The sequence below is a fragment of the Megascapheus bottae genome, chromosome 22 (genome assembly GCF_031878675.1).
Source record: "Megascapheus bottae isolate mThoBot1 chromosome 22, mThoBot2.hap1, whole genome shotgun sequence".
NCBI lineage: Eukaryota > Metazoa > Chordata > Mammalia > Rodentia > Geomyidae > Megascapheus > Megascapheus bottae.
Window position 1 is genome coordinate 12,717,078 of NC_143530.1, and position 26,922 is coordinate 12,743,999.

General features: G+C 54.3%; 1 protein-coding gene across 4 annotated transcripts in view; it reads left to right on the forward strand.

Moving 5' to 3' along the window:
* The window catches only part of Grm4 (glutamate metabotropic receptor 4), a 100,792-nt gene that overhangs the window by 42,698 nt on the left and 31,172 nt on the right, over positions 1-26,922 (forward strand). For all 4 annotated transcript variants that reach the window (XR_016539301.1, XM_090355868.1, XM_090355865.1 and 1 more), the window contains exons 4-6: positions 20,500-20,635; positions 22,976-23,130; positions 25,253-25,393. Coding sequence is in view for 3 of the 4 variants with exons in the window: in XM_090355868.1 (XP_090211994.1) it covers positions 20,500-20,635; positions 22,976-23,130; positions 25,253-25,393 (432 nt within the window). In the remaining variant the exon portion in view is untranslated. The remainder of the gene's footprint in view (positions 1-20,499; positions 20,636-22,975; positions 23,131-25,252; positions 25,394-26,922) is intronic.

Consider the following 26,922-nt stretch of genomic DNA (forward strand, 5'->3'; position numbering starts at 1 on the left):
AGGATCTTGAGTGACAGTTTCACAATGAAGCTACAGTCCCCTATCTCCCCACCCCTCTGGCAGCCCACATGTCTTCTGTTTGCTGGCAGGTGACACAGGCCTCCGTCCAACCCACACCACCCTTGTATACTCTGCTTCCTCTCCTCCCAATAGTTGACATCTCTCCCAAGCAAGCCAGCTGCCTCTTGTTTAAGGTATGACTTTCACAGAACTTAAGGACAAAAGTAGTGGACGTATTGGCATCTGCTTTCAGGTGACCCCTGCCCTATGATACGGGCACCCCCGTTTACAGGAGGTAAAGAAGAAAAGCTACCCAGTAACTCTCAGGTCACATAGAGTGCAGAGGAGGAAACAAGAAGATTCTGGACTCTAGGAGTAGAGGCCTTAGCTGTTCCTGTCTCCTTGTTGACTCTGTCATGTGCCCCTGGAGCCCCCTGTACTGAGACCCATCTGGATCACCCCTGTGTGATGCAGACAGACAGACAGACAGACAGACAGAGACATACATGCATCTACAGATACTGCCAGGAGGGATAGGAGATGCATTCTGGATATTAGGTTCTGGCTGAAGGTAAAACTAAGTGAATTGTTTTTACAAGCAGCTAATAAAGTGTCGGGAGTTAGAAAAAACAAAGTCTATTCAAGATGTTAAAAATAAAAGGCCTCACAAGCTGGAAAAACTAGAGAATAGCTGCTATGCCGGGGTCTCCAGCTGTGTGCCATCTTTACATCGCTGAAAGTTGGGCTTCCTGCCTGTCCCCAGACCCTCCTTCTGTACTAGTCTTGCCTCAGTTGGCACTCTGGAGGGCCTGGTTTGTCCTGTCCCACCTATGGACAGCTAGCTGCGTCCTCTGGCCCGGCCTGTTGAATGGGATTTGAGTTGGAGGAAGGTCTTTGGGTGGGTGTAAAGGAAAAGGAGTGAGAAAGCCTGGCTGCAGCTGGCCAAATTGAAATCAGAATTGAGTGGCTGGTAGAAAGCGGCCGCTGTACCTTGTCGCCTAATCCCTGTGAAAGATTAAAGATGTCTTTGGCCGAATATTGTATTGATTTGTCCTCTGAAGTATAAATCATCTGTGAGGAGTTGGGGAGGGAGGGGAGCACACACTGGGCTCCAGCTGGGACACATGTCACGTTGGGGGTGAGCTAGTCGCAGGCTCCTGGCCAGGCCTGGGCTCTGGCCCCGTCAGAGGAGTGTAGTTATCTGTGGATGAGGTCAGAGAGGGCCAGTGGCATTCTCCAGGCCACGCGGCCAGAATGTGGCAGCACTGGGGATAGGACCGTATGTCCTGCAGATCTGGACTTACCCTTTAGGAAGCGCGGCCCAGCCAGCACCTGCCATTCTCAGCTTCTTTGCTCTGGGCAAATTCTGAGGCCCTAGCCACGCCTGCTCTGCACCAGACCCCCACCTTCCCACCCCTTCTCTCAACGGTTTAGAATCCAGCGAAACACAGCGAGGTGCCAGAGCAGGGCATGGAGCAGGGCTCTCCTCTCTTCTTCCTGCTGGCATTTCTGCAACAGGTGAAGGCAGCAGGCTCTGTCAGACACAGCAAACTGGCTAGGGGGTCCTGGGAAAGTTGCTGAGCAACAAGGCTGTCTTCAGGATGAGAGGTGTGAGCGGTGTTGGTGGTGTTGGCGGCACTGGAGCTGGGGGCTCAGGGATGCCCCCAGAGGGCTGCCATCAGGGTCTGGCTGCTTGGCTCCCAGCCTCCCTGGCATGTGGCTCTTCCTAGGGAGGCCTGGGGAGCCTGGGACCCAAGAGGCTGTGGTGTGAAGGCTGAGGTTGCATGTGGGCTCAGGAATGGAGCGAGAGGAGCCAGCCCGTTCCGGTTCCTACCACACAGCTCGTCTGGTGGGCTGAGGGCAGGTGGCCACGGTGGACCGTGACTGGCTCCTGCCTCTGTCGGGGTCTGTGGCACACGGTGCCTCGGTGTAGTCTCTCCCCAGTGCATGTGGCTGCTGGGGACGTGGACCCCCGGGCTGCAGTGGGGTCCCTGTGTGGGGTGAAGCTAAGGCTGCTGGGAAGGTGGGAGTTGTTTCCCTCCGGGCTTCTCGGTGGCACAGCCAGGATTAGCCTGGGGGAGCAGGTCCCACCGTGCTCCCGGGGTAAGGCAAGGGCCTCCCTAGCAGAGGGAAAGCAGGTGGAGGGGTGGCACAGACCGCAAGGTGGCCATTGTCTTGTCCTCACCATGCATGGAGTTTGAAATGAACCTGATCTCTCTCTCTCTCTCCCTCTCTCCCTCTCTCCCTCTCTCCCTCTCTCCCTCTCTCTCTCTCTCTCTCTCTCTCTCTCTCTCTCTCTCTCTCTCTCTCTCTCTCTCTCTCTCTGTCTCTCTCTCTGTCTCTCTGTCTCTGTCTGTCTGTCTGTCTGTCTATCTCTCTCTCTCTACCAGTCCTGGGGCTTGAACAAAGGGCATTGTCCTTGGATACTTTCTGCCCAAGGCTAACTCTCTGCCACTTGAGTCACAGCTCCACTTCCAGCCTTTTCTGTGTATATGGTACCAAGGAATCGAACCCAGGGCATTGTGCATGCTAGATGAACACTCTACCATTAGGCTATGCTCCTGGCCCTCAAGCTTAAGTGTCAAGACAGCTGTGTTGTTCAGAGCTGGGCCATGCTGGGGCTCAGAGAGGTGCAGTAACTCCCCTGAGGCCTCACAGCCAGAAGGGCAGGAGTGGAACCTAGCAGGGGTCTCCCCAGCCATTGGGCGGCCCCACCTCCCCTGCTGTGACAGAGAGGACGAGGGGTGGGGGGGGGGGGAAGCTCCCCGCAGGCAGGTCCTCTGCTGGGCATTTGGTTGGAATAGTCCTGAGGGGTGGATCCTGTGCAATCGGGTGTCTCACTCCTGTGCCCCAAGGCTGGGGACCGGATGGCCTCTCTGAGTGTGGCAGGAAGGAGCCTGTGGCTCCGGCCCACTCCTGGAAGACGGGCTGTCCTGTGCTCCGTAGGAAGCTCAGAAGCCTCACATCTGCAGTGCCCCTGGACCCCAGGGGGATTCCAGGGACAGTGCCAATGATGAGCTGGGCTGTGTGGGGCTGCCCTGTAGCCCCAGCTCCCAGGACTGAGTGGCAAACTTGCATTTCAGCAGCTTTGGGCAGAGCCACGGTGTGAGGCCCTGCTTGGGAATGTGGGCTCTGACAGCCTGCAGCTTAGGCTGGTCCAGCTGTGACTGGGCTGGGGTTCCTGTGAATGGACGCTGTCCTGCTGGGTTAGGTGGGTCATCTGGAAAGGCACGGGGCTGGTACCACTCACATCTGGGAAAACTAGAGTTTGGCTTGAGGACCCTCAGAGTCTCCTAAGAGTGGACACAAGGTACCTGTCACGTCCCCTTCCCTGACTGACCTCATGTCTGTCCACTCCCCCCTCACTCTGCTCCAGCTACCCTAGCTTCCTCATTGGTTCTCAAACATGGCAGCAGGACCTTACCTCAGGGTCCTTGCACTGGCTGGTCTCTTGCCCCAGAAGCATTCTCCTGCTTATCCATGCGGTTCAAATCCTCAGTGTGCTCAAGTAACCCTTCTTTAGGGGAGCTTCTCTGGCCAGCCATCTAAGTTATTCCCTACTTCTTGTGTCCTGTTTTGTTTTTCTTCATAGTGTTAGGTTAATTAGTGTACTTTTTAGCCTGTGGTCCACAGGGCAAGGATTTTTTTTTGCCTTGTTTGTTCCCTGCTGCAGCCCACTATTTAGCTCAGCCTCTGGCACATAGTAGTTGCTCAATGAACATCTGTTGATTGGCTCATTGATCACAAAATCCAGCCTGAAGCCGCTCATTTGTTCTTTAGTTCTCCACCTGCCTTGGGCCTCAAACATTGATCTCCCAGTCTATGAAGGAGAAGACTAAGGCTGATCATGCAGAGGGCTGGTCAGGCTGCCCTGAGACCCCAGCTGCCTCTCCACCCTCTGTGGAGTCACTGAGGGTGAAGAGGCAGAAGGCAGGGCCAGGGCACTCAGCAGCAGTGTCAGGCTTGCTAGTGTGAGCTTCCCCTCCATTCATTTCTTGGTGCAGTGCCTTCCCTGTATTTCATCCTGATATACTGTCTGTGCAGAGAGGAGGATTCAGGAGAGGTGCACCCCCTCCTCTGCTGGCCCCTGCCCTCTGGTTTTGCTTCCCCTTGGTACAGGAGCAGAGCCAGGCCTCACCTCAGCAGCCTGGGCAGAGCAGGGCGTGGTCTGAGCTGCCTTGCTTGGGATGCTGGCTGAGTGTGATGACACCCCTTGTCCCAGCATCCCCGGGCTGTGTGGTGCCCCGTGGGAAACAGCAGAGAGGAGAGCCTGGGGGCAGGACAGGGCAGATGGGGCCCATCAAGGGGCCACAGGACAGGGAGCTTGTGAGATGAGCTGGGAAGAATGATGTCAGGCCAACCTGTATTTTGAAATACTGCAGCATTTGGGCCTCTGTCCGCTTGACCGCGGTGGTGTATTGGTGCCTGCTGCCAGCACCCTGTGGTTTGATTTCTTCCAGACCCCCAGGCTCTCAATGTTGAGCCCCACATCCCACAGATGTCCCTGCATGTCCCCAGACAGAGCTGCTGCTCGTGGGGGGAGGCAGGCTGAGGAGATAGTCGCTCCCTGTCACAGCAGCCTGGTGTCTGCCGAAACTTCTGTCTATCTCTCCCCCTACTCAGCTCACAGCCTGGGAGGGACAAAGCCCTGCTCAGCCCCGTGTCCCTCCTCTCCCTTTCACCTCCCAGGCCTCCGCAGATGGGTGAAGGGAACCGGTGACCAGCCCTGGTCTGCTACCATCTATCTGTGGAGGTGTGGGAGGGACTTGGCTGTCCCTCAAGGAAGCAAATGCCCCTCGTGGCCTCCCCCTCCCTTGGTCTGTCCTGTGTCACTGTGGATGTCCTCTGAAGACTTTACTTGGGAAATGTCCCTCGGAGGACTTTAGAATGGGCAGTCCCCGAAGGTTTGCAAGTGTAGGTTTCCAGTGGCTTTGGGGGCTTGGTCTTCAACCTGAGGATGATCAAAGTCGGCTGTGTGGGGGTTGGCGCCTGGCTCATGAAGATGCCATGATGGGGATATGGATTTATGGTGGGAAATGAGCTTGGGGTGGGAAGAGGTTGTGTGGTCTTTAGTTTGAGTGCATTTGAGTGTCCGATGGCTTTTACAGCTTCTCAGGGTAGGCTTGGCTGTGCCTGCTGCCTGACTCTGGGGGCTGCACCCAGGGCTCGCTGCCTGTGCACCTGTACACCTGCACGCTGTGCCTCAGATCCCGCCTTCTCCTAGGATTGGGGTAGGAGTGGTCCTGCCTCACGGCCAGTCTTCACCACCCCAGCCTATCAGCCGGGCCATCCTGGCCTAGACCCAGCCTGTGTCCTATCACTCTGCTAGGGGGAGGGAGCATTAATTAGACCTGACTTGGGTGTCCCCTGCTGAGCCACAGGCCCACCAGTCACAGCAGCAGGGTCTCTTGTCTCCCCTGGAGATTGGCAAGGTGCTGGTGTTAATGTGACTACTAGTGATTGCCAGGTCAATTCTGGCCTGTTAGGAAGATGAACCCCTGTGCTGGTCTGGCTCGCCTCGGGGACTTTGCCTGTCCGCTCTGATTTTCCTGCCACTCTAGTTGGTGGCAGGGTGCTGACATCTCTCCATTTCCTCAATCCCTGAGGCTGGGTGTCACGAGGCCCTGCTGCTTTTCTCTTGGTGTGGCCACTTTTCCCGGCACTCCCTCTGATGTAGGCAGCCGGCCTATCACGGCAGGGACGCGGGCTGGTTGCCTTTGCCTCTGAGCTTGACAGCAGTGACAGGAGGAAGATGTCACAGGCTGAGCTGTTCTGCTGTGGACTTGCGTCCCTTCCCTTGGACAGGAGATGGCATGTTCATTCACTCGCCTCCTCCCGGGTTCCACATGTGTGAAGATCCCTTAGGGGCCTCAGGAATTTCCTTTGCCTTTATGGTTTTGGCCCTCAAAGCCCAATTCTAGCAGAACTGGGTGACTAAGAGTGCAGATGCCGAGGCCAAGAGCCAGCTTCAAGTTCTGTCTCTCCACTATGAGCTGGGCTCCCTTGAATAGATGCTCAACGCTCTTTGCCTCAGTTTCTGCAGTTGTCTATCAGGGATATGGGCTAAGAGTTCTAGTCCTGGCTCTGGGCAGCTATGGGACCCTGGATTAGTCACTCTCCTCTGGGCCCCAGTGTTTTCACCGGGGTGGAGGTGCACCCCGTGGCTCTTCTGGCCTGCCTGGCCTCATGTGATCTTGGCCTCCTGTGCATCTTTGTTTTTGGTCTCAGTGCGGCCACAGGCATAGCCAGTGGGTTTCCTCGGTCCCAGTCCCTCTGGGGCCTTCACAGGTGTCTCTGACCTAACTTGTGTTCAGGTTCATCTAGTCCTTCCCCTCCCTCCCTCCCTGAGCCTTTGCAGGCAAGGCTCACTGGGCTCCTGTGGGACCCCTACCAACAACTCCCTGCAGTCGAGGCCACCGACTGCCTGCACCACTGCCTACCTGCACCTTTATATCGGCAAAAAAGGCTCACAGAGCTGCCTATGGAGTCAGTTGACACCTTGTCTCATCTGCTCCTCCGCTGGCCCTGGTCCAGGCAGTATGGGGCCACTGCATGCCAGTGGCCAGCTTTCCTATTCCATACTTGGTGACCTTGAAAGGTCTCATCTTTTCTTAGAGCCCAGAAAGGGGCTGTGCCTTCCATGGGTCCACGTGGTAGACACTTCTGCCTTGTCTTCTGTATCTCCCCTTTTCCACAATCCTTAGGCTTGCAAAGATTCTACATCCCACATCAGCCTCTTGGCTAACCTGGCTGGTGTCCTTTATTAATTTATTATTGTTATTATTATTATTATTATTACTGTTATTAATTTGCCAGTTCCAGGGCTTGAACTCAGGGCCCGGCCACTGTCTCAGAGCTTCTTTTGCTCCAGGCTAGCACTCTACTATTGAGCCACAGAGCTACTTCTGGCCCTTTCTGCATATCTGGTACTGAGGAATTGAACTCAAGACTCCACGCATGCTAGACAAGCACTCTACTCTATCACTAAGCCACATTCCCAGCCATTATCATTATTACTATGTGCCAATACTGAGATTTGAACTCAAGACCTGAGAGCTCTCCCTTAGGTTTTTTGTTTTTTTTTTTTTCCTGACTCTGCCACTTAAGCCATGCCTCCACTTCTGATATGTTTGGTGATTACTTGGAGATAAGAGTCTCATGGACTTTGCTGCTGGGACTGGCTTCAACTATGATCCTCAGATCTTAGCCTCCCAAGTAGCTGGGACTACAGCTGTGAGACACTAGCACCTGGCTTCTATTTTTATTTTTTCTCAGTGCTGGAGATTGAACTCAGAGCCTCACACTTGCTAGGCAGGCGCCTTACCTCTGGTTTTTTTGTTGTTGTTGTTGTTTATTTATTGTTTTGTCGGTCATAGGATTTGAACTCTGGGCCTGGATGCTGTCCCTGAGCTCTTCAGCTTGAGGCTAGCGCTCTACCACTTGAGCCACAGCGCTACTTCTGGTTTTCTGGTGGTTAATTGGAGGTGAGAGTTTCACAGACTTTCGTGTCTGGGCTGGTTTTGAACCACAATCCTCAAACCTCAGTCTTCTGAGTAGCTAGGATTACAGGTGTGAGCTACTGGCACCTGGCTGTACTTTACCTCTAGAGCCATACTTGCAGCTCCTTTTTGTCTTGGCTATTTTCCGGTGGAACCTCACTTTATGCCCAGGCTAGCCTGGGATGCAGTCCTTTACTTGTTCTTCCCTGTGTCACTGGGCAGGATAAGCAGGTGTCATTCCACTGAGCCACTGATTGAAATGAAGTCCCATGTAGTTTTATACTCTGGCTAACCTTGAACTATGATCCTCTGATCTCTGTCTCCCAAGTAGCTAGGACTATGGTCTTGAGCCAATGAGCCTGGCTTGTCCTTTGTCTTAATGCACAAATTTCCAGGTATTACCATCAAAATAGAAGGCGCTAGTCCCATCCTCAGACCTGGGACTGCATCCCTGAGGACTGTCTCCATCTTACAGAGACACTTTTATCCCAGGCTTCCCAGGGCTTGCCCAGGCCCTCCAAGCTGCAAGGGAAGGAGGGAGAAAAGTAAGGGGGAGGGGAAAGAGAGAGAGAGAGAGAGAGAGAGAGAGAGAGAGAGAGAGAGAGAGAGAGAGAGAGAGAGAGGGAGAGAGAGGGAGAGAGAGGGAGAGAGATCAGGTATCAAGGATTCTTGGGGCCTCAGGAGATTTGAGTTTGGAGTTTGGCTCTGGGTCACACAGCTCCTGGGAGGTGTGTCTTGGCTGGGCATAGCCACAGGGGTCTTTATCTTCTTCCTGCTAGTAAATCATTCCTAGCTTCTGTGCAGCAATGCATTGTCTGTGGAATACATATTTATGAAGGATCTCCTGTGTCAGACATTGAATGAGACCTGATGCCCACAGTGGACTCACAGTCCAGTACCCCTGGCCTCATCACCTGGTGAGAGGCTAGAGATGGCTGTCAGTGGACAGGTCTACATAGCACTGTTAATGAGACTTCAGGTAGGAGCCAGGCTGTGGGGGAGACACCTCAGGCGAGGGTCACACAACCTGTGTTCTTGCAGATGTGTTTGTGTTTGGCCTGAGTCCCAGTGCAGGGATGGGTTAGCCAAAAGGCCTATGGGAGGAGTCTGAAGATCCAGGAGGAGAACGGCAAGTGCAGAGGCCCTGAGCCTGCCTGGCAGATAGGAGCAGCTGGGAGGTAGGAGCAGAATGAACAAGAGGGGAGGAGGGGGCATCCAGAGGGTTTGGCTATGGCTCTGTGTGGGAAGAGAGCCACTGGAGGGCTGTAAGCCGAGAAGAGGGGACACAAGGGAGCTCAGATTCCATAGATGTGCTCAAGCCCTTGTGTAGGGAGTCGACTGGGGCCTGGGGCAGTGAGGAAGCCACTGCAGTCATCTAAGAAAGCTGATGTGTGGAGCAGGAGGTGGAGGTGGTGACAGGTTTGGGGTGAGTTTTGCAGCTGTTGCCCACCCACAGGGCTTGCTTCTGGGTTCCTGTGGGCAGAGATGGGGGACATCCAGGGAAATGAAGCCAGCAAGTTCTCAGCACCATGGACAGCACCCCACCCCAACACCTGGCCCCCAACTCTCCAGTACTAGGATGCTGAGCAAAGTATGAAGTGCAGGTTCCCTTACCCTTGACTTCATTGTTAGTTTCTCTCACCTTCCCTCCCTCCCTCCCTCCCTTCCTCCCTCTCTCTTTCCCTCCCTTCTTTCTAAGGCTGAGCTATGCACCCTTCTTGGGACCAGGGCAGGTTGAATCCAGGTTTGAGCTTGGGGATACATTACTGGCCAACCTGTGTTTCTGAGGAGGAAGAGTCCAGAGCAGGAAGAAGGGAGAGGCCTGTCCACGGCAAGGCTGTCCCCAGTGGGAGGTGTTCTGGGGGGGGGCGGCATCCCAAAGAGCAGCAGGTCTCTGAGGCTCTGCCCAGGCACAGCGTGGTCCAAGCCTGCCAGCCTTCCAAGTCCTCTTTGTTTCTCCTCTGGAAAGTGGAGATGATTGCAGTCTTCTGGTTATTGTGAGAATTAAAACAAAACAAAACAAAAAACCCACACAGGTGAACTCATGTCAGGAAGGCCAGGCAGGGGCCAGAGGGGTGAGGTGCTGTCTCTGCCTCCAGCCCCAAGGGTGAGCCCTTGGCTTCCTCATGATCAGAGTTCGCCCTCCTCTTGCAACTGCAACTGTCCTCGCCTTTCTCCCTGACTGACTTGCACAGCACATTATATATCTATGCCCCATTTTGCTGTAGACAGAACAATCATATGGATATTCTATGCAAATTCTCATTTTTAATGAGCCAGAGGAAAGCTAACGATGTCTTGGAGCCCAAGGGAAGCCAAGGATGGGAAGAAGAAGCAGGACAAAGTGACAAGCCGGAGGGAGGAGGGGGGAGGGGATTTGTGGAGAGCCCAGGAAGGGCTTGGGAGATGTAGGCGGATGGGTGAGTGGTGGGGGTAAGAGGGGCCCTCCCTGCCTGATCTGGGTGACAGATTCTGAGATGGGAGGGTGGCTTTCCAGGTCATCTCAGAAGGTGTGAGGCCGAGGGTGGGAAGGGAGAACGGTGGGTTGGGGAGTACTGAGGGTGAGAGATGGCCTGCGGAGGCGCTGGGACTGAGCTGTGGTGTGTGGAAGGGTTCCGTTTCCTTTTCTGTAAAATGGTCATCTTTCACCAGACACGAAGTGATTAGAGGAGCTAACATGGGGAGAAAGTACTCAAGTTGGGGTGCTGTGTGAGTGAGAGACAGAGACAGTGAGCAGGGAGTGCAGGGGAGTCAGTAGGGAAGAGACCTCTGGGTAAGACAGCCAGCTTTTATTTTGAACTTTTGGTTGGTATTGGGGTTTGAACCCAGAGCTTTGCACTTGCAGGGCAGGTGCTCTGCCATTTGAGCCATGCCCCAGCACAGGACAGCTTCTAGTTAAGTACTCAATCTATCATCTCATTCGTCATTTATCCTTCCACTCCCTGGCAGCCGTCGAGCACTTGAGAGGTGGGCATGCCCTGGACAGAGCAGGGCCTTCACCTGCCCTCTTTGTGGTGTGCCCAGCCTCAGGAATGTTCCTGATGGACGCAGTGCACGAGCGCCGAGTTAGGAACAGCCTTGGGCCCAGCAGAGTCGGAGGCTGCTGTACTCAGAGCATTTCTTCCAAACATTTCTGTTCTCAGCTGTGGGTGACCGAACGCAGTTTTGGGATTGCTATGAAAGTCTGGGTAGGAGCCTGGTGATTCCCAGGCTCCTGCAGAAAGGAGCACTGGCTTCTGAGTCAGTCTGGAGAAAGACCTGGGGAGGGTTTTTGTGTTACAGGTGCCGGATGTCTGGGAAAATCACTGTCCCTCTGGTTTAGATCAGAAAGGAACTCAGAATGCCAGGCAGTCCCACCCTACCTGAGAATCTGTGGGGTTGTCAGGAGATAGGTGTCTACGAATAGTGTTCAGATTTATTCTTTGTACTGCAGTTGTTCCACTCTAAATGTCTGTGAAGGAAAATTCTCCAGGACCCTCCCCAGCTTGGCATGTGGGAGGGGCCCCTCGTCCCTGCACTGCCCCTGCCCTGGGCGTCCTGCTGAGGCCTGCTCAAGGCTGGTTCCCTCCCCTCCTGGTCCTCATTTCACTCTCCCATGTCTGTCCAAGCTGGCCCAGCATTGGGGCTCCAGGCCTCCTCCCAAAGGGTATGCAGGAGCCTGGTTTTAGAAGTCTCTGGAATCTTCTGCTCACAGCCCAGGGCCAGGTCTCAGCCCTGGACACTGGGCCACTGGCCCTTCCTTACCCAAGACCGAGGCAGCCCCATGTTTCCTGGTAGCCTCTTGGTGCTCTGGTCAGGCTGGCTTGTGAGGTGGCAGCAGGTGTCACCCTGGGAGTTCTCCACCAGGGCCAGTCAGTGGCACCTGGCCCATGATCTAGTTCTGTCCCCAAGTCACACTCAAGCCAGTAGGTCTGTTTTCCAGAGGAGAAGCTGATACCAAGTGGGGTGAGGGGTTCACCCAGTCAGGGTGTACCAGGCTGGACCAGGCCCCAGCCCTGTTGTTCTGTGTTCGTAGCATCAGGGGAGAAGCCAGGGAGGGCTGTTCCGCTCCTTCTCTGGCCTTTGAGGTGGGCCCAGGGCTGGCTGGTGTGGGTGAGGGTCTGGGAGGATGTCATTACCCAGTGTTGTCTTGTGGCAGGCTGGGGCGGGGGTGGTGGGGACGCAGACTTGCTTGTGGCAGGAGACATACTTGGCCTGCCTTTGTAATTACATCTCAGAGTTTCATTTTGCTTGTCAGTTTCTACTTCCTGGGGATGTGGGCTTAAATATTTCATTCTTTCTGGCCAAACTGCAGGCCTGGCTGCTGGCCCCTAACCCCAGCTCCTCACTCTCGCAGTGGAGTGGAACTGGCCAGGGCATCTTTCCAGTGACTCTGTCCTCACCCAGCGATCTCTGCCAGCAGCCCCTTGCTGACTTTTTTTTTCTCATAGATATCTAGGGGATGAGGAGACTGGCAGAAAACATAGCTGGAAATTAGGAACCAGTCAGCCAACATTGATTGAATTCATCCCGTGTTCTTGTGAGGAGTTGGGGAATGAGAAAGACAATCTCCTATCAGGGCACAAGGCCCTGGGCTGGTAAGGAAACCAACAACAATGCAGTAATAGGAAGTACTCGTTGGCTACTTTAGTGCCAGGCACTGTCCGAAGTCCCTTATCTCTATTAACCAGCTCACTCATCCTTCACTGTCTGTTATGAGAAGACATGATCCAGAGGGGTTAAGAAGCGTATCCAATGTCACACAGCAGAAGAGTGACAGAGTTAGCATCTGAGCCCCAGCTACTTGGCCTAATCCTCTCCCTGACGTGGGTGAGTTTTGCAGAAAGGACCACAGCGCCAGGCAGAGGATGGGAGGAGCCAACAGAGAAGAGCAAAGGTGTGATGGGAGCCCGGTGGGGAGGCACTCTTGGGACTATGGGAAGGAGCTGGGAGGGTGGAAGGGAGAGAAGCAAGCAGGGAAGAAGGCGCTAGGCTGGAGGAAGTGATGGTGGTAGTGTGCATAGGGGGGAGGGGCACTAAGGGGGCTGAGGGACAGAGGTAGGGGTGGGAAAGCCCTGTGACCTCGCCACCCATCGGCCACTGGAGCTGGTGCACAGGGAGGCGCTGACACCGAGTTGTGTGCAAGGCTCCCTGAGTGTGGACAGAGCTCACTGCAGCCCTCTTCAGTCCACACCAGACCAGGACCTGGCACTGCATGCAGCAGCTTAGGGCCTGCAGGGGCCTTGAGGGAACCCCTCACTCCCTGAACCTAACCTGGGAATCAGGTGGGCTCCCCCACAGCTGGATGCCACACAGCTGTCTAAGTGGGACAGAAGCCAGCTTTTCTGGCCGCCCTGTTCCCTCAGTTCCCTGCTCAACTCTCCAGCCAACCGTCTCAAACATTTTCCTTCACTTCCCTTTTCTATTTTGTTTCCTGCTTTTCTTGCTTTGAAGGTATTTTGCCTAAATGGGTTTGTGTTAAGATATTAGGTTGATCACTCAGCCAGTGTCCCTCTGCTCAGCGCCTACCACCACGAATAATACAGCTCTAAACAATGTGGGCTGCACAGCCCCATAAGACTCCAGGCTAGAAAGCAGTGGGGCTTGGCTCTCAGGCATGGAGCTTGAGCTTCCCTGGCTGGGTGGCAGGTCTATATCCTTCCTTATCCCCCAAGTCCCTCCCAGGGGCCTGGCTGTCTTTAGCCTGTGTGTCCAGGAGTGATAGAGAGCACCTCCCATTTTACAGATGAGAAACATGGGTCCGATGACTTGGCTGTTTCAGGAAGCAATGTGTGGCCAAGAGGGGACCTGGTGTCTGACTGCACCTGCACAGCCCCTGAGACACAAATGGCCAGCCTTCGGAGGCCTGTAATCTCCCCTTGCCCCATGGCTACCCCTGCATCCTCCCATTCAGCCCAGTCGTCCACAGAGACAGTCTGGACAGCGGCACTGGGGACCACAGAAGGGATCAGAAGAAGGAAGGTGAGGACTGGCTCCAGGGCAGGACCATTGAAGCAGTGCACCCGATGTAGGGGCTAGGCCCCAGGCGCCCTGTTAGGGGCTTTGCAGCAGGCCTGGCCTCCCTGCCATGCCTGAGGCAGAGCTTGTGGGGACTGGACATGGTGCAGGTTGTTGTGTGGTGTTAAGCTCTCAATTGAGCTTAATGCTGCCTCCCCTTAACCTGAGTTACAGATCCAGCAGTCCTGGCTGAGTGATGAGGTTCCATCAGGCCCCACCCTCCTGCTAGGCCCAAAGATGTGGCTTCAGGGACAGACTTAGGCCTCTACACCATCCATACCAGGTGGAGGCAGGGAGGCCTCACACCCAGAGAGGGGTAACTTCCAAATTCACACAGCAGGAGGCAGTAATCTGGCTCTTCTTCTCTGGTCTCAGGCTGAACAGGAGGAGGCAGCTGGATCCCGAAAAAACCTTCACATAAACCTAAGCTCACTAGGGCACCTCAGGCCCTATAGGTGGATAACTGGGACTAATTCACCCCTCTCCTCCCTTGGCATCTAGGTCTCCCTGATACTGTCCCACAAGTGAGCCTACTACCTTCCTCAGGCTGGAATCTCCTGAAGCAGGGGTGCTAGTCTTTGCTGGCCCTTGGAACAGGCCAGTCTCTGAGGCCAATTTGCCCTTTTCTGCTCCTGGTTGTCCTTTGAACACCTGTTTCCCTAGTCCCCACAGCAAGGAATTTGCTTCTAGGTAGAGGAAGATTGAAGAAACATCCACGAGAATGTGGTGCCCCACATATAGGCCCAGAAAGGTAAACTTGAGAAGAGAGTCATAGCCAGGCACGGGCAGTAGACCGCTGTGGACCTGCCAGGGTGGCTGTTCCTAGCTAAGGGAGCAGGGGCAAAGGCCTGTTGGGCAGACATGATGGAGGGACAGGTCTTGGGGTGATTGCAGGATGCACGCCTAGGAAACAGGCATATCCTGGCATATGAGCACGGGGGGGGGGGGCTCATGCTATGCATGAGCCTGGCATGTATATGCTTGCATATGCAGACGCACAGTGGGGTGCCTTGGCCTGGTAGGTTGGAGAGAGGATGGTGAAGAGGGTAGAGATGGTGGCCGGGCTGGGGCCACAGCCTAGACAGACCTGAGCTGTGTGCAGCCCCAGAGTTGTCCCTGCCCCCCCATGGTGGGGCAGCCCTGGGGGCAGACGTATCCACTCAGGGCCTGGAAGTCCTCCCAGCCCCTGGTACTCCTCTGCCTTCCTCCCTACCTTTGGAAAACACCATTACAGCTCTGTTCAGCAGAGAACAACAGCAGTGCCTTCTGGGTGACCTGCCCCCTGAGTGGCTCTTCCTAGTCCTTTGTCTGAGAGTTGGTATGGGGAAGGGGTTGGTGAGGACCTGGCTTTTAGGGGAGGAGGGAAGGACTAGGAAGAGAGAGAACTGTGCATATGGTGGTGGTGTGTGTGTGTGTGTGTGTGTGTGTGTGTGTGTGTGTGTGTGTGTGTGGTGTATGTGTTCATGTGCGCACCTGCCAGCCTTTGCGTGTGCATGAATGCGTATGACAAGCCCTAATGGTCCAGGGAAAGCGCCAGTCTCTTCCTGCCTGCCTCTCCCTCTTGCTAGAAACCCAGGGAATCCTGGGGGACCCCTCCCCTGCCCTGTGGGTTGTGTAACTCTCCACCTCCATCTCATTGTAATTTGCCACCTTCAGATTTTGCTGCAATGTAGATTTTTCCACTCGATTTCCTAGGGTTTGTCTTTGCATTGTTTTTCTCGTTTTTAAATTTAAAAGGATTTTTAAAAGGAGAAGAGAGGGAGGAGAAGAGGAGGCTTCTACTGGCTCGCAGGACCAGCTGGTCGCCTGTGAGAGGCCAGGCCCTGCTGGGCCCTGGGCCATGCGACTGGAGGCAGAGACAGGCTAGCGAGGCATTCTGCAGAGGATTTCTGTCTGTTTTCCTGGAGCTCAGGGCTGGGATTACCAGAACACGGTGTGTGTGTGTGTGTGTGTGTGTGTGTGTGTGTGTAAAGCCCCTTGGCACCATGGGCTAGGACTCTATTTTGGAACTGGCTGTAGGCTGGTAGATTAGATCCTGGGGACCCAAACCTGGCCTAAGAGAAAATGAATTTGAGGAAGCCATGGGCAGGGGGTAGGAAAATGAGAAGGGTGCTCAAGCCTGGGGCGCACAGCTGTATGCTTGGGGGTCTCTGGCATGTGCTCCTTGGCATAGGCAAAGACAGACTCCCACAGGGGGAGACCTCTCCTGCCTGCCCAAGCCTCCTGCCCCTCTGGGTGCCTTAAAGGCCTGAGACTCCTTGGAAAGGGTAGCCTCCCAGAGGGACTGGAAAGGGCTGGGCACTATGGGAGCACGGAGGGTTCTTCTTGCCTCAGGCTGGGGGAAGAAGGAGGCTGCATTCAGCTCCACGTCGCAGTGTATATCAACCCAACTCTATGGGCTCAAGGGGGTGACACCATAGGCCTGGGAGGTCCCAAGCACTGGAGGGCAGAAAAAGGAATTCATTTGTTCAGTGTGTCCTCATATGAAGGCGGATATGGAGGGTGCAGGAGCAGCTGTGTACCCCTTCCACAGGGGAGCAGAGGATCAGACTCCTACAAGTCCCCTGTCAGGCCCTGCCCATGAAACGTTTGAGTGGCCTGGCTGTCACTGTATCTATAAGTTTTGTCCAGGGTTGACTGGTGGAGCAGTTCAGTGTGCCCTGGGTTCCAGCCCCAGCAAGGCAGAGGGGGAAAAAACAAAGTTTTTCCCAGCCTGGGTTCTGGTTGCTACATTTGGTTCTGATTCTGACATTGTGGGCCAAGAGGAAGCTTGCCATAGTGTTTTCTCTGTCCTATCCCTCTCCTTCCCTCCTTGAGGGATCCATGGTTCTAAAGGTGATGGGTTCTCTCCCTGTCCTTGCCTAATCATTCAGCAAACACCTATGGAGCATCTATTATGTTCTCAGTTTGGGAAAGAATGCAGTGTACTCAGAAGACACCTGTTGCCTTCACACAGATTTTACATGTGCAAATGTATGTGCAGGTCCAGAGGCGTTACATGTTACATGCCGTCTTTACATGGTATGGGATATGGGACTGAGAATGCTATAATTTGCTTTTTCTAGTCCACTTCATGCTTTTAGGACTTGTCATGTTGACATGTGGGAAATATTACCTTTTTTGCCAGTTCTGGGCTGGAACTCAGGGCCTGGGCACTGTCCTGGGCTTTTCTCAAGGCTAGTGCTTTACCACTTGAGCCACAGCACCACTTCTGGCATTTTTCTGTGTATGTAGTACCAAGAAATCAAACCTGGGGCTTCATGCATGCTAGGCAAGCACTCTACCACTATGCCACATTCTTGGCCCCTAATTTTCTTTTTTTAATGCCATTACTGGGGCTTGGGATTGAACACAGGGTCTGGGTGCTGTCTTTCTGCTCAAGGCTGGCATACTACCACTTGAGCCACACCTCTATTTCTGGCGTGTGTGTGTGTGTGTGTGTGTGTGTGTGTGTGTGTGTCTGTGTCTGTGTGTGTCTGTGTCTGTGTGTCTGTCTGTGATTAATTGGAAAGTGAGTTTTTTTTGGTTTGTTTTTTGGTCATGAGACTTGAACTCTGGGCCTGGATGCTGTCCCTGAGTTCTTCAGCTCAATGTTATTGCCCTACCCTTTGAGCTACTGCCCCACTTCCTGTTTTCTTGTGGTTAATTGGAGATAAGTCTCATGTTCTTTAGTGCCCAGGCTGGCTTTGAACCACAATCAGATCTCAGCCTCCTGATTAGCTAGGATTACAAGCGTGAGCCCCCTTGCCCAGCTTCTCTAAGTGTTTTGATGGACACTTTTTGACCAGATGTTAAGATGACCCACAGCATCAAAGATGCATCCGGTTTGGTGGGTGAAATGGCACAGGAAGAAGGGGGTAGTGTAGAGGAAGACAGGATCTTGTCCACATAGCCTGTTGGCTAAAGAGGAGCCTGAAGGGCAGGGACAGAGCCTGGGAGACGGGGCGGAGCTTGAGATCTGGAGAGGTGTCTGCTCCTTTCTGAAGCACTCAGAGAGGTCCTGGAGTTTATACCTCCTTGGCAGCCTTCGCAGTGGTCAGAGCCTCCTCTAGAGGGAGGCTTGACCTAGCTGCTGTGGACCGTTGGGCAAGGCACACGCTCCCCAGCCTGTCTTCCTTCTCTATCCAGTGTAGGTTAGGAAGTCTCCTCGTGCTCAGATGACCTTGGCAAATGGCGGTGGTTTTCTTCCTCTGGCCCAGTAAACAGAGGCCCTGGATTGGCTGGGCAGCAAGGCTTGCAGCTGGCACACAGCAGTTAGGCTTTGATCAGGGTCTAGCAGCCAGAGTCTTGGCATGAGGCGAGGAGAAGGCTGGTTGTGCTCAGCAAAGGGGACCCTTGAAAGACCTAGGGGGCCACTGGAACCTCAGCCTTCTCCAACCACCCTCGTTCTATGCTTGCATTGAGCTAGGGAGCAGGCTTGGCCCTTGATGGGTCTACAGGCTTGGATTGGATTCCATTATTTCAGAATACATAGACTCTTACTGCATCTGCTGTGAGAGTCTGGAGGACAAGGGTGTGGGTGGGGGGGAATAGGACTCATGGTCATGAGGCAGAGTAAGGGCTGTGTGTACCTGGATGTCACCCACCTAAACAGCATGAGACAGTTCCATGAGACAGGCCCTGGTGTCGGAAAATATCACCCTTTATTCTTGGTGGGTGTTGTTTAGGGATTACTTTGCAAGTAAAGGGGTGACAAGCAGTGGGGGACTAAGGAAGGGTGTGGAAGATGGGGCCTCTGGCTGCGGGACACTGGACTCTGACTGTGATCACAGCTCCACAGCTCCTTTCTGGCAAGGTGGCTAGCAGGTGCTCTGGGATGGGATGGCGTTTGGCCCCGCCCCTGGTGGTTTCCTTGACATCAGGGAAGCCACGTATTTATCATCTGGACACTGAGGTGTGGAGACGGCGCTGGTCTCTGGGAAGCCAGGCCATGTGGAGTCGGCCTGGTCGGCCTGCCCTGGCCCACAAATATTCATTACAATGTGGAGCTTGGCATAAATACCTCCTAGCCATCCCCTCTCTTGGAGTCGTGAGAATTTCAAACGTTTGCTAGGCCACCACACGTCCATCTCAAGGACCTGGGCCTGGCTCCCGTTCTTCCTCACCCTCATGCCAAAATAGAGTGAAGCCTGTGAGTCACGCCCTGCCACGCCAGGTGGACGGCACACGGAAGCTCTGAGAGGGGCATGCTCTGAGCTGACAGCGCCACAGTTTCTCCCTGTTTGAGAGCCATTAACACCCACCCAGTCCCTCCAGCTACCTCCTGCCCCCTGCGGCCAGGTGGCCCTTTCCCTCCCCTCCCAGGCCAGCTTCTTCCTCTTGTCCATCTGCCTCCCCAGATGGGAGGAGAAATATCACAGTTGGCCCGTTTTCTAACTGGAGGGAAACCATATGGAGGGGTGAGCTAGGAGCCAAGTGCCTTCCGCTGCGTTAGTGCAGAGGCAGCGTGTGGAGTTGGGGCTGCCCTTCCACCTAGGCTTAGTCGGTGCCCTGGGAGGGGCTGGTGGAAGGTCTCCCCAGGAACCCCAGTCCTGCCGCTCTGTTTATAAGCCTCTGGTGACCACACTCTTCTTTGGTACTTAGGATTTTTTGAGTGGCTTAGGAGGTGTGTGTGTGTGTGTGTGTGTGTGTGTGTGTGTGTGTGTGTGTGTGTGTTATCCTGTGGTCCCGGGCCCAGATGGGCACCTGGCACACAGTGACCACTTGTGATCAGCATGCCTGTTCTCCCCAGATGCCCTCCCTGGCCACTCACACCTCCTGCCCTCTCAGACCTGTCCTTCTTGGAGCAGCCTGCCTGGTTGGTGCCATCCCTGCCGTGGATGGGGCTGCATGTGGGGCACTGTGAATCATGTCCTCTCCACCCCGCCTCGGGGTCATCATGCAGCCCGGGTCTCCACACAGAGATGCCAGTGTAGTGGGCACTGCGTCTGTGTAGAGGGCTCTGGTGGAGGCTAGGTATGTGCAGGGGGGCAGTGGCAACTCGCCATAGTGGATGATGGGGCAGGGCCGAGCCTGCAGCATGAGCCCCAGGGGACAGGTTAGGGAAAGGGCCGGGCTTCATGAATATTTATCCCTCATGCTTCTCTGTTGACAGCCCTGACTCCATGGCCTCAGTCTCCAGGGAATTGCTCTCTGAGGTCCCCAGCTCTAGAGCCCTGGTGGAGCAGGGCACTGTGTGGCTCGCTGCAAGTAAGCCGAGTCTCTCCCTGCGGCTTTCTCTAGTGATAGCTGGGTGGTCTGGGGTTGCTTTCTCACTGACTGGGTAGGGTTTAAGTGCAGGAATGACATCCAAGCTCTGATAGCACTTGCGGCTTGGGAACCCACTGGCTCAAAGAGCCCTGGGTGTCTAGGGGCCACAGCCTGGGTACAAATCGCAGGGACAACCTGTCTGTCTTGGACAGCTCCAGCCAGGAGCCATGTAGTGGCCCTGACCTAGGGCCTTTGGTGGACAGGGGCTCTTGGAGGGGTGTGGGTAGGGGTTTGGGAATGCTAATGGCTAGGGTGGCTCAAGATTTAACCCTCTACAAAACATTCTGAGATTGTGATAGCAAAAACAATCCACATTTGCTACATGATATTTAACCAGACAATTATTGTATTTGTATAAGCTACTACATTACTTCACAACAACCCAGTGAAGTGGATGGCTTTATTATCTCCAGTTACTATGTGATGTACCTGAGGTACAGAGAGGCTCAGTAATGACCCGAGGTTACACAGCAGTAATTAGCAGAGCCAGGATTTGAACCCTGGCTCTTAAGAGTCATACTCTGCTGCCTCTTGTTATACTGTTTCTAGTTTGTATCCAGGGAACAGGTTCATCAGTGGTGAGTGGAGTCAGTATCTGAGCTCTGGCTGCTGTGGTTGTACAGCCTGTTGTGTCATGCCCCAGAAGCTGGAGGTGGGGGGGGGGTCAGCCTGCACCTCCTGGGGTGTGTGTGGGGGGGAATGGAGGGGAGCTGGGGCCACCTTCTCACCCAGGCTGATTGTGCCCCTCCTGCAGGTGGCGTGTGTATTGCCCAGTCCGTGAAGATTCCTCGAGAGCCCAAGTTGGGTGAGTTTGACAAGATTATCAAGCGTCTTCTGGAGACATCCAATGCCCGGGCTGTCATCATCTTCGCCAACGAGGATGACATCAGGTGAGGGGTAGGGAGAGGAGCCTCTGTTCTCATCCTGCTGGAGACTGCCCAGGAAAGCCTGACTCCACATGGGATTCAGAGGGGTGTGGATGGGGAGGTGGTAAGGTGATGAGACCCCCTCCCCACCAGACTAGTTACTGTTAATGGGCTCCCTTCCCTTTTCTGCTCAGTGTTCTGCATTCTCTTACCCAGCAGGGATGGTAAGCAGGGTACTTTAGTGAGGACTAAAGCTGTGGGCCTGGGGCCATACCACTTAGTTCTAATCTCACCCATTAGCGCTGTAACTTCAGGTGAGTTTCTGCTACAAACAATGCTGAGCTCCTTCGAGCACTGAACACAGGAATGTGCCTAAAGGACTGAGAGCAGGACTGGGCATGAGGTAGGTGCCCAGTAAAGGCCAGCTCTTGCTCAGCCGCTCCTTCTCTTGTTTGGTTTGCAGAGCACGGGGGAAGAGGGCAGGGCTGGCCTCCTGACTTGGGCCCCTCACACTGTAGCCAGGATGTCCCCTTCTCTCCCCAGGCCTCAGTCCCTGGGAGCAGATGGCTCGGGTACCAGGACCCCATGGTGCAGAGACACCTCCAGTCCCTCTGTGCCTCTGCTCCTGGATTAGGGTCATAGGTCACAAGCTGGATGACCCTTAATAGACGGCCTCTAGGTACTCCTCCTAAACGACCCCCTTCTGCTAGATTCTTCTCTCTTTCCTACTTCCTGAAAAGTCCTCCTACTGCAGCCCTAAGTTATAGTACTGTAGATAAACCCCAGGGACACTGCTACGTCCCTGAAAGAATGGAAGATTCCTGGGGCCTCAGAAAGTCTCATTCTGATGGAGATCCTGAGTCAGGAAAGGTGGGGAGTGGTCCTCAGCCCCAGGCTCAGACAGAGGCAGCCCAGGGCTCTCTTAAAGTGTGCAAGTCCCCTAATTCTGGCTGCTCGTGATGCATGAAGGCCAGTGCTTGAGGCTCAGGGACTTCTGATCCATGCTGACCCATGTCTTGGTGCCCCCAAAGCCTGGTGCCTAGACCACTCTGTACCCCATTGCTTCTGAGGACATCTTAGCTCAGAGGGACCCATGGGCTGGGAGGAGAAGGTAAAGGGCTGGGTTCTTTGGCCCAGAGAGGAGATCCCTATGGGAAGGGATTGAGGTAGACTCCAGAATAGCCACAGAACATGCTGGGGGGTGGGGAGAGGCTAGAAAGCCACATGCATTTTCAGGAACTAAGGAAGAAAAGTAAGTGCACGTGCTTTGCAGGGATGAAGGGTGGGGAACACTGGTCCCCTGGGGCTGGCTGGATGCCACTGGTGTTAATAGGGCTGTGGGTATGGCTTTGGAGAGCAGCCTCTGCATTAGTGGTAGCTTGAGGTGGGGGCTTCTGGTGAGGGAGCAAGATACGATAGCAGCAGGAAGGCAAGATGGGGCCAGAATGACCATGAGCTGGCTTGGGTGCAGCTCTGGGCTCTGGGACCTGGAGTTGCCTGTATTTCTCTGGAAGCCCAGGCCCAGCACTGGGCCTTCTTGAGGAGAAGGACAGGGACAACGTCTATGTGTAAGGCTCCTGCTTCCTCTGCATGGACCCCTCCCTGAACGGGAGTGGAGCTAAGGGAATTCCATCCATTCTTCCTGGCTGTCCCTCTGTGAGAAATGTCCCCAAGGACCACTTTATCCCTGCTTCTAGGCAGGCGGATGGCATGTCCCAGGGCTCATGGGGTCCATGGTTTGATGTCTTGATCCAGCTTGTCATTGCCAAGTAGGAGGAGGGAGGATCACCTGGCACCTGACCCACCAGGCAGGGGTAGAAGTGACTCTTGAAGGGCCTGGACTTTGGCACAGAAGAGTATGGGTAGAGTGGGCATAGTGGCAAGGCATCATATGCAGAGGGATCAGGGCCGTGTGTGTGTGTGTGTGTGTGTGTGTGTGTGTGTGTGTGTGTGTGTTTGATCATGGATACATGTCTGAGGATGGGTTAAGGGATTTTGGTGTGACATGTGCTAAGTAAATGTAGTTCTTGGGCCTGACTAGGATATGGGGGAGACTGGTATGGTTTTTGCAGGGACAGATGTGGTCCCATAGGCAGATGTAAGCCCTAAGTTCAGGGGCATTCGGGTGGGGTCCAAGTCACCCAGGGGACAGGTACAGGCTATGACAGGGACGTGTGTGTGTGTGTGTGTGTGTGTGTGTGTGTGTGTGTGTGTGTGTGTGTGTATGTGAGAGAGAGAGAGAGAGACAGAGACAGAGACAGAGACAGAGACAGAGAAAGCTGACAGCCCACAAGTAGGTGTGTGCAGGGAAGGATAGCCAAGTGGCCAGACATGCCTGGGATGGGCTGGTGTGTGTGTCCACAGGCGGGTACTGGAGGCAGCACGGAGGGCCAACCAGACAGGCCACTTCTTCTGGATGGGCTCGGACAGCTGGGGCTCGAAGAGTGCACCCGTGCTGCACCTGGAGGAGGTGGCGGAGGGTGCTGTCACCATCCTCCCCAAGAGGACGTCCGTTCGAGGTAGGCGACCCGCCAACCGCCCTCCTACTGCTCCTCCCCCTCCTCCCTGCCTCCCTTCCTGTCTTCCCACATCTTTCCTGTCTGCTCCCTGGCTTACACCTTGTGTGTCCCAGTTTCAGGCTGGAAGGCCTTTTGGGCCACACCCTAGCTGACATATTTTGTGTGCAGATTCAAGACCTGTTCCCTTGTTTTGTTCAAAAAGATACTCTGGGGGTGTGTGGGAGCTGTCTGCACCTACAGTAGGATCTGCTTACCTTTTTCCTATCTGGGACACAAGGAGCAAGGCCTGCGCACTGTCTGTAAGGCCTAGGAGCTTCCAGCAGGAAGAAAGGAGAGAAGACAGAGGGAGAGAGGGAAGGGGAGAGAGGGAGGGAGGGAGGGAGGGAGGGAGGGGGAGGAGAGAGAGAGAGAGAGAGAGAGAGAGAGAGAGAGAGAGAGAGAGAGAGAGAGGGAGAGAGGGAGAGAGGGAGAGAGGGGTGGGGGGGAGTTCTCCCTGGGTCTAGAAGGCCCTACACCATGCTGGGCCCTATCTGCCTCGCTCTGCACCCCCTCCTCTGCACCCCTGCCTGCAGTCACCTTGGCACCTTGGACAGGACAGAACTGCTCTGGCCAGAACCTTGCAGGGTGTGAGGCGTGCAGTTCCGCTTAATGGCCTGACTTGGCAGGGCTTTGCAGTCTCACTACAGGGAAGGCTGACTTCCCAGGCCTCTTCACTGCTTCACTCTATTCAGCAGAACAGGGTTGATGCGCTGTAAGGGACCTCTGACATCAGACCCCCCACAAAGAGTCCCAGGCCTGAGAAGGGGAGACACTTGCCCAAGGCCACACAGCAGTGTCCTCTCTTCACCTCCAGGAGGGAGGGGGAAGAAAGCAAGCACAGGGAGTGGAAATTTCCATGCTGCCCCTCTCAACCCCAAGCCGTGATAAACACAAACCACAACAGCTTTGGTTTATTGGTACTGATAAATGCCAGGCTGCTTTCAGCCATCTCGTGTAGTCTTCCTAGCAACCCTGTGGGACCTTCTGATCCCTGCTTAGTGGCTGGAGGCCTAGAGTGCTGAAGTGACACAATGAATGGCAGGGATGGGATTTGAACCCAATACTTGCCTGACAACACTTTTTCTTCTGAAACATCAGGGTAGCTTTTAGAACAATACTTCTCATCTGCAGTCATTTTGCCTCCTGAGGAGCATTTGGCAATGCCCGGAGTCATTTTTGTTGCCATGGCTAGAGAGGTAGTGTTACTGGCATCTAATGGGTGAGAGTCTCAAATGCTGTTTAGCATGTACAGGACAGTCCCCTATAACAAAGAATTATCCAGTTCAAAGTGCCAGGGCTGAGAAGGCAGACTATGTACCAAACCCACCCTTGTACAATGCCAGCATTTTCCCACAGCCACAACAGTCATTTAGCTTCCACTTGGACTCTTCCATGGACAGGGAGCTCAGCACATAACATGGATGTCATTGTGTTTTCAAGCCTTCTGGCACATTCTAGGTAACTCAATTACCTGCTCATGACAGGCAGTGCCCCAGAGCAGACATCTGGGCAGAGAGAGAGGGCCTCGTTCCCTCCGCTGCCTGGCCAGGGACAGGATTATCTGTGGTGCAGAGATGAGAGTTACAGAGCTCATGGAGGAGTGAGGCAGCCTCTGTTGGTGGCACATTCTGCGCTCCACCGAGAAGATCCAGGTCCGGCTCATGCTGTGTGCCCTGGGTGACCTCTACCTTCTCCAGCCAGGTCTCTTCTTCAGGCGTTCCCAGGCTGGACAGCTCCATCAGTTACTCTGCTGTCATCCCAGGAACCCTCTGAGGTTCCTACTCGGAGGCCGGATGGGAGTTAGCGCCATCGGTGTACTTCCGTTCTGTGAAGACAGCAGTTGTAGACTCCACATGCTCCCCTGGGGACTTAATCCAGTTCTTTTCATTTGGAATGAAATGAAATGTTCCACATTTTGTTTTTGCTGGCTGGGCTCTAAATCAGAGAATGTGCTCTTCCTTCCCTCTTGCCTGGGCCTTCTCTAAGCCTGTGTGTGGGGGGGGCGATGGTGGGCAGGAGAAAGAATGGGGATATTCAGGGAAGGCAGGGTACTAACGGCCCTGTTGTCCTTCTTCTCTTCCAGGATTTGACCGCTACTTCTCCAGCCGCACACTGGACAACAACCGGCGCAACATCTGGTTTGCAGAATTCTGGGAGGACAACTTCCATTGCAAGCTGAGCCGCCATGCACTCAAAAAGGGCAGCCACGTGAAGAAGTGCACCAGTGAGCATGCTCGTGTAGGAGGCCAGACCGAGGGGTGGAGCCTGAGGAGGCGGCCCATGCGATCCTGGGGGACTCATAGGAAGTCACAGGGACCTGGGTAACGGACTAAAGGCTGTTTCCAGGGGAGAGTAACTTGGGAGAGAGAGAGAGAGAGAGAGAGAGAGAGAGAGAGAGAGAGAGAGAGAGAGAGAGAGAGAGAGAGAGAGAGATCCAAAGTTAGCTGAGCCCAAGGGACAGTGGGCGGGTAGCTGTCTGCATAGAGATTGTTGACACCCAAATCTGAAGTGACTGAGCTACAGCCAGTTTAGGGAGTAACATAAGAGGGCGCAGGGTGGCAGAAACCACCCTCAACAGCGATACCATCAACAGTCTCAGCAGTGATGCTATCCAGTCTCTGTCTGCCTGGGGGCTCATGAAAACATCTATAGAATAGTACACTGGGCTGTACTGACCCCCCCACCAGCTGTCGTGAGTCTGGTCCTGATGTCCAGTGGTCAAACTACTCTAACTCCTCAGGGCTTCCCTCAGTCCCTCAACAGGCGCCTGTCTGGTTTTCAGAACCACCTGGTCTCATTCTAAACACGGTGGATACAGTAACAAACAAAATCTTGGAGATTTTATTCTAATGGAGAGGAGGATGATAAACAAGATAAATAAATTATGGACTATGTCAGAAGGGAGATGTGCAGGAGAAGTGAAACAGATAAGGAAACGTTAGGGGAGCAATGTGGAGGAAGGGAAGCCGCTCCTTAGCCCTGAGAGAGGAATGAGCTTCGTAGGGGGTGGGAATAAAGGGACCTGAGCTCACATAGGAGAGAAGGGATGGGGGCAGGGTTTGAGTCCAGGTGTGAGTCCTAGGAACAGCCTCTTAAGCTAGTCTTTCTTGGGTGGTGGGTCCTGTGTACTCTGGGTTTGGGCAGCTCTGTAGTAGAAGACCTGATGACATGGGAGTGGGGGAGTTGGTTAGGCACCCTTCAGGGTGAGAGACCCCCCCAACCAGAATGCCAAGCTTCGTCCTCTCTTCTTCTGATGGGCCTGTGTGGCATGGGTAAAGATCAACGGGCTAGGGGCATGCTACCTGGTAAATGGAGTCTCTCAGTCCTGGGAGGGACCAAGTGGGGGTGGGAGGGTTGAGTGGGTGGTCAGTGGCAGTATGCTGCCCTCTGGTGGCTACAGCTCAGAGGGATTCAGGTACTGGACCTTGGGCATCCCCCAGGGGACCCTGGTGAGCTCCTGCCAGTTTTTGTTGATCTACAGTGAACATTGTGAATTGGGGGAGGGGGATGGGGGTCCAGTGTGTATAACTGTGTGCATGTGTGGTGAGCCTCACCAGTGTGTGTGTGTGTGTGTGTGTGTGTGTGTGTATGTTCCCTGGAGGCTTATGCATTCCTGGATGAACTAGTGCTTATAAACACCATTGTTTATTATGTGTCCACTATGTTCCAGACTCCTGGAAGACACCAGCTCATTTCATATTCACATCAGCTCTGGGAATTCACATAGACAAAGATGTAGAGAGTTAGAGAGGC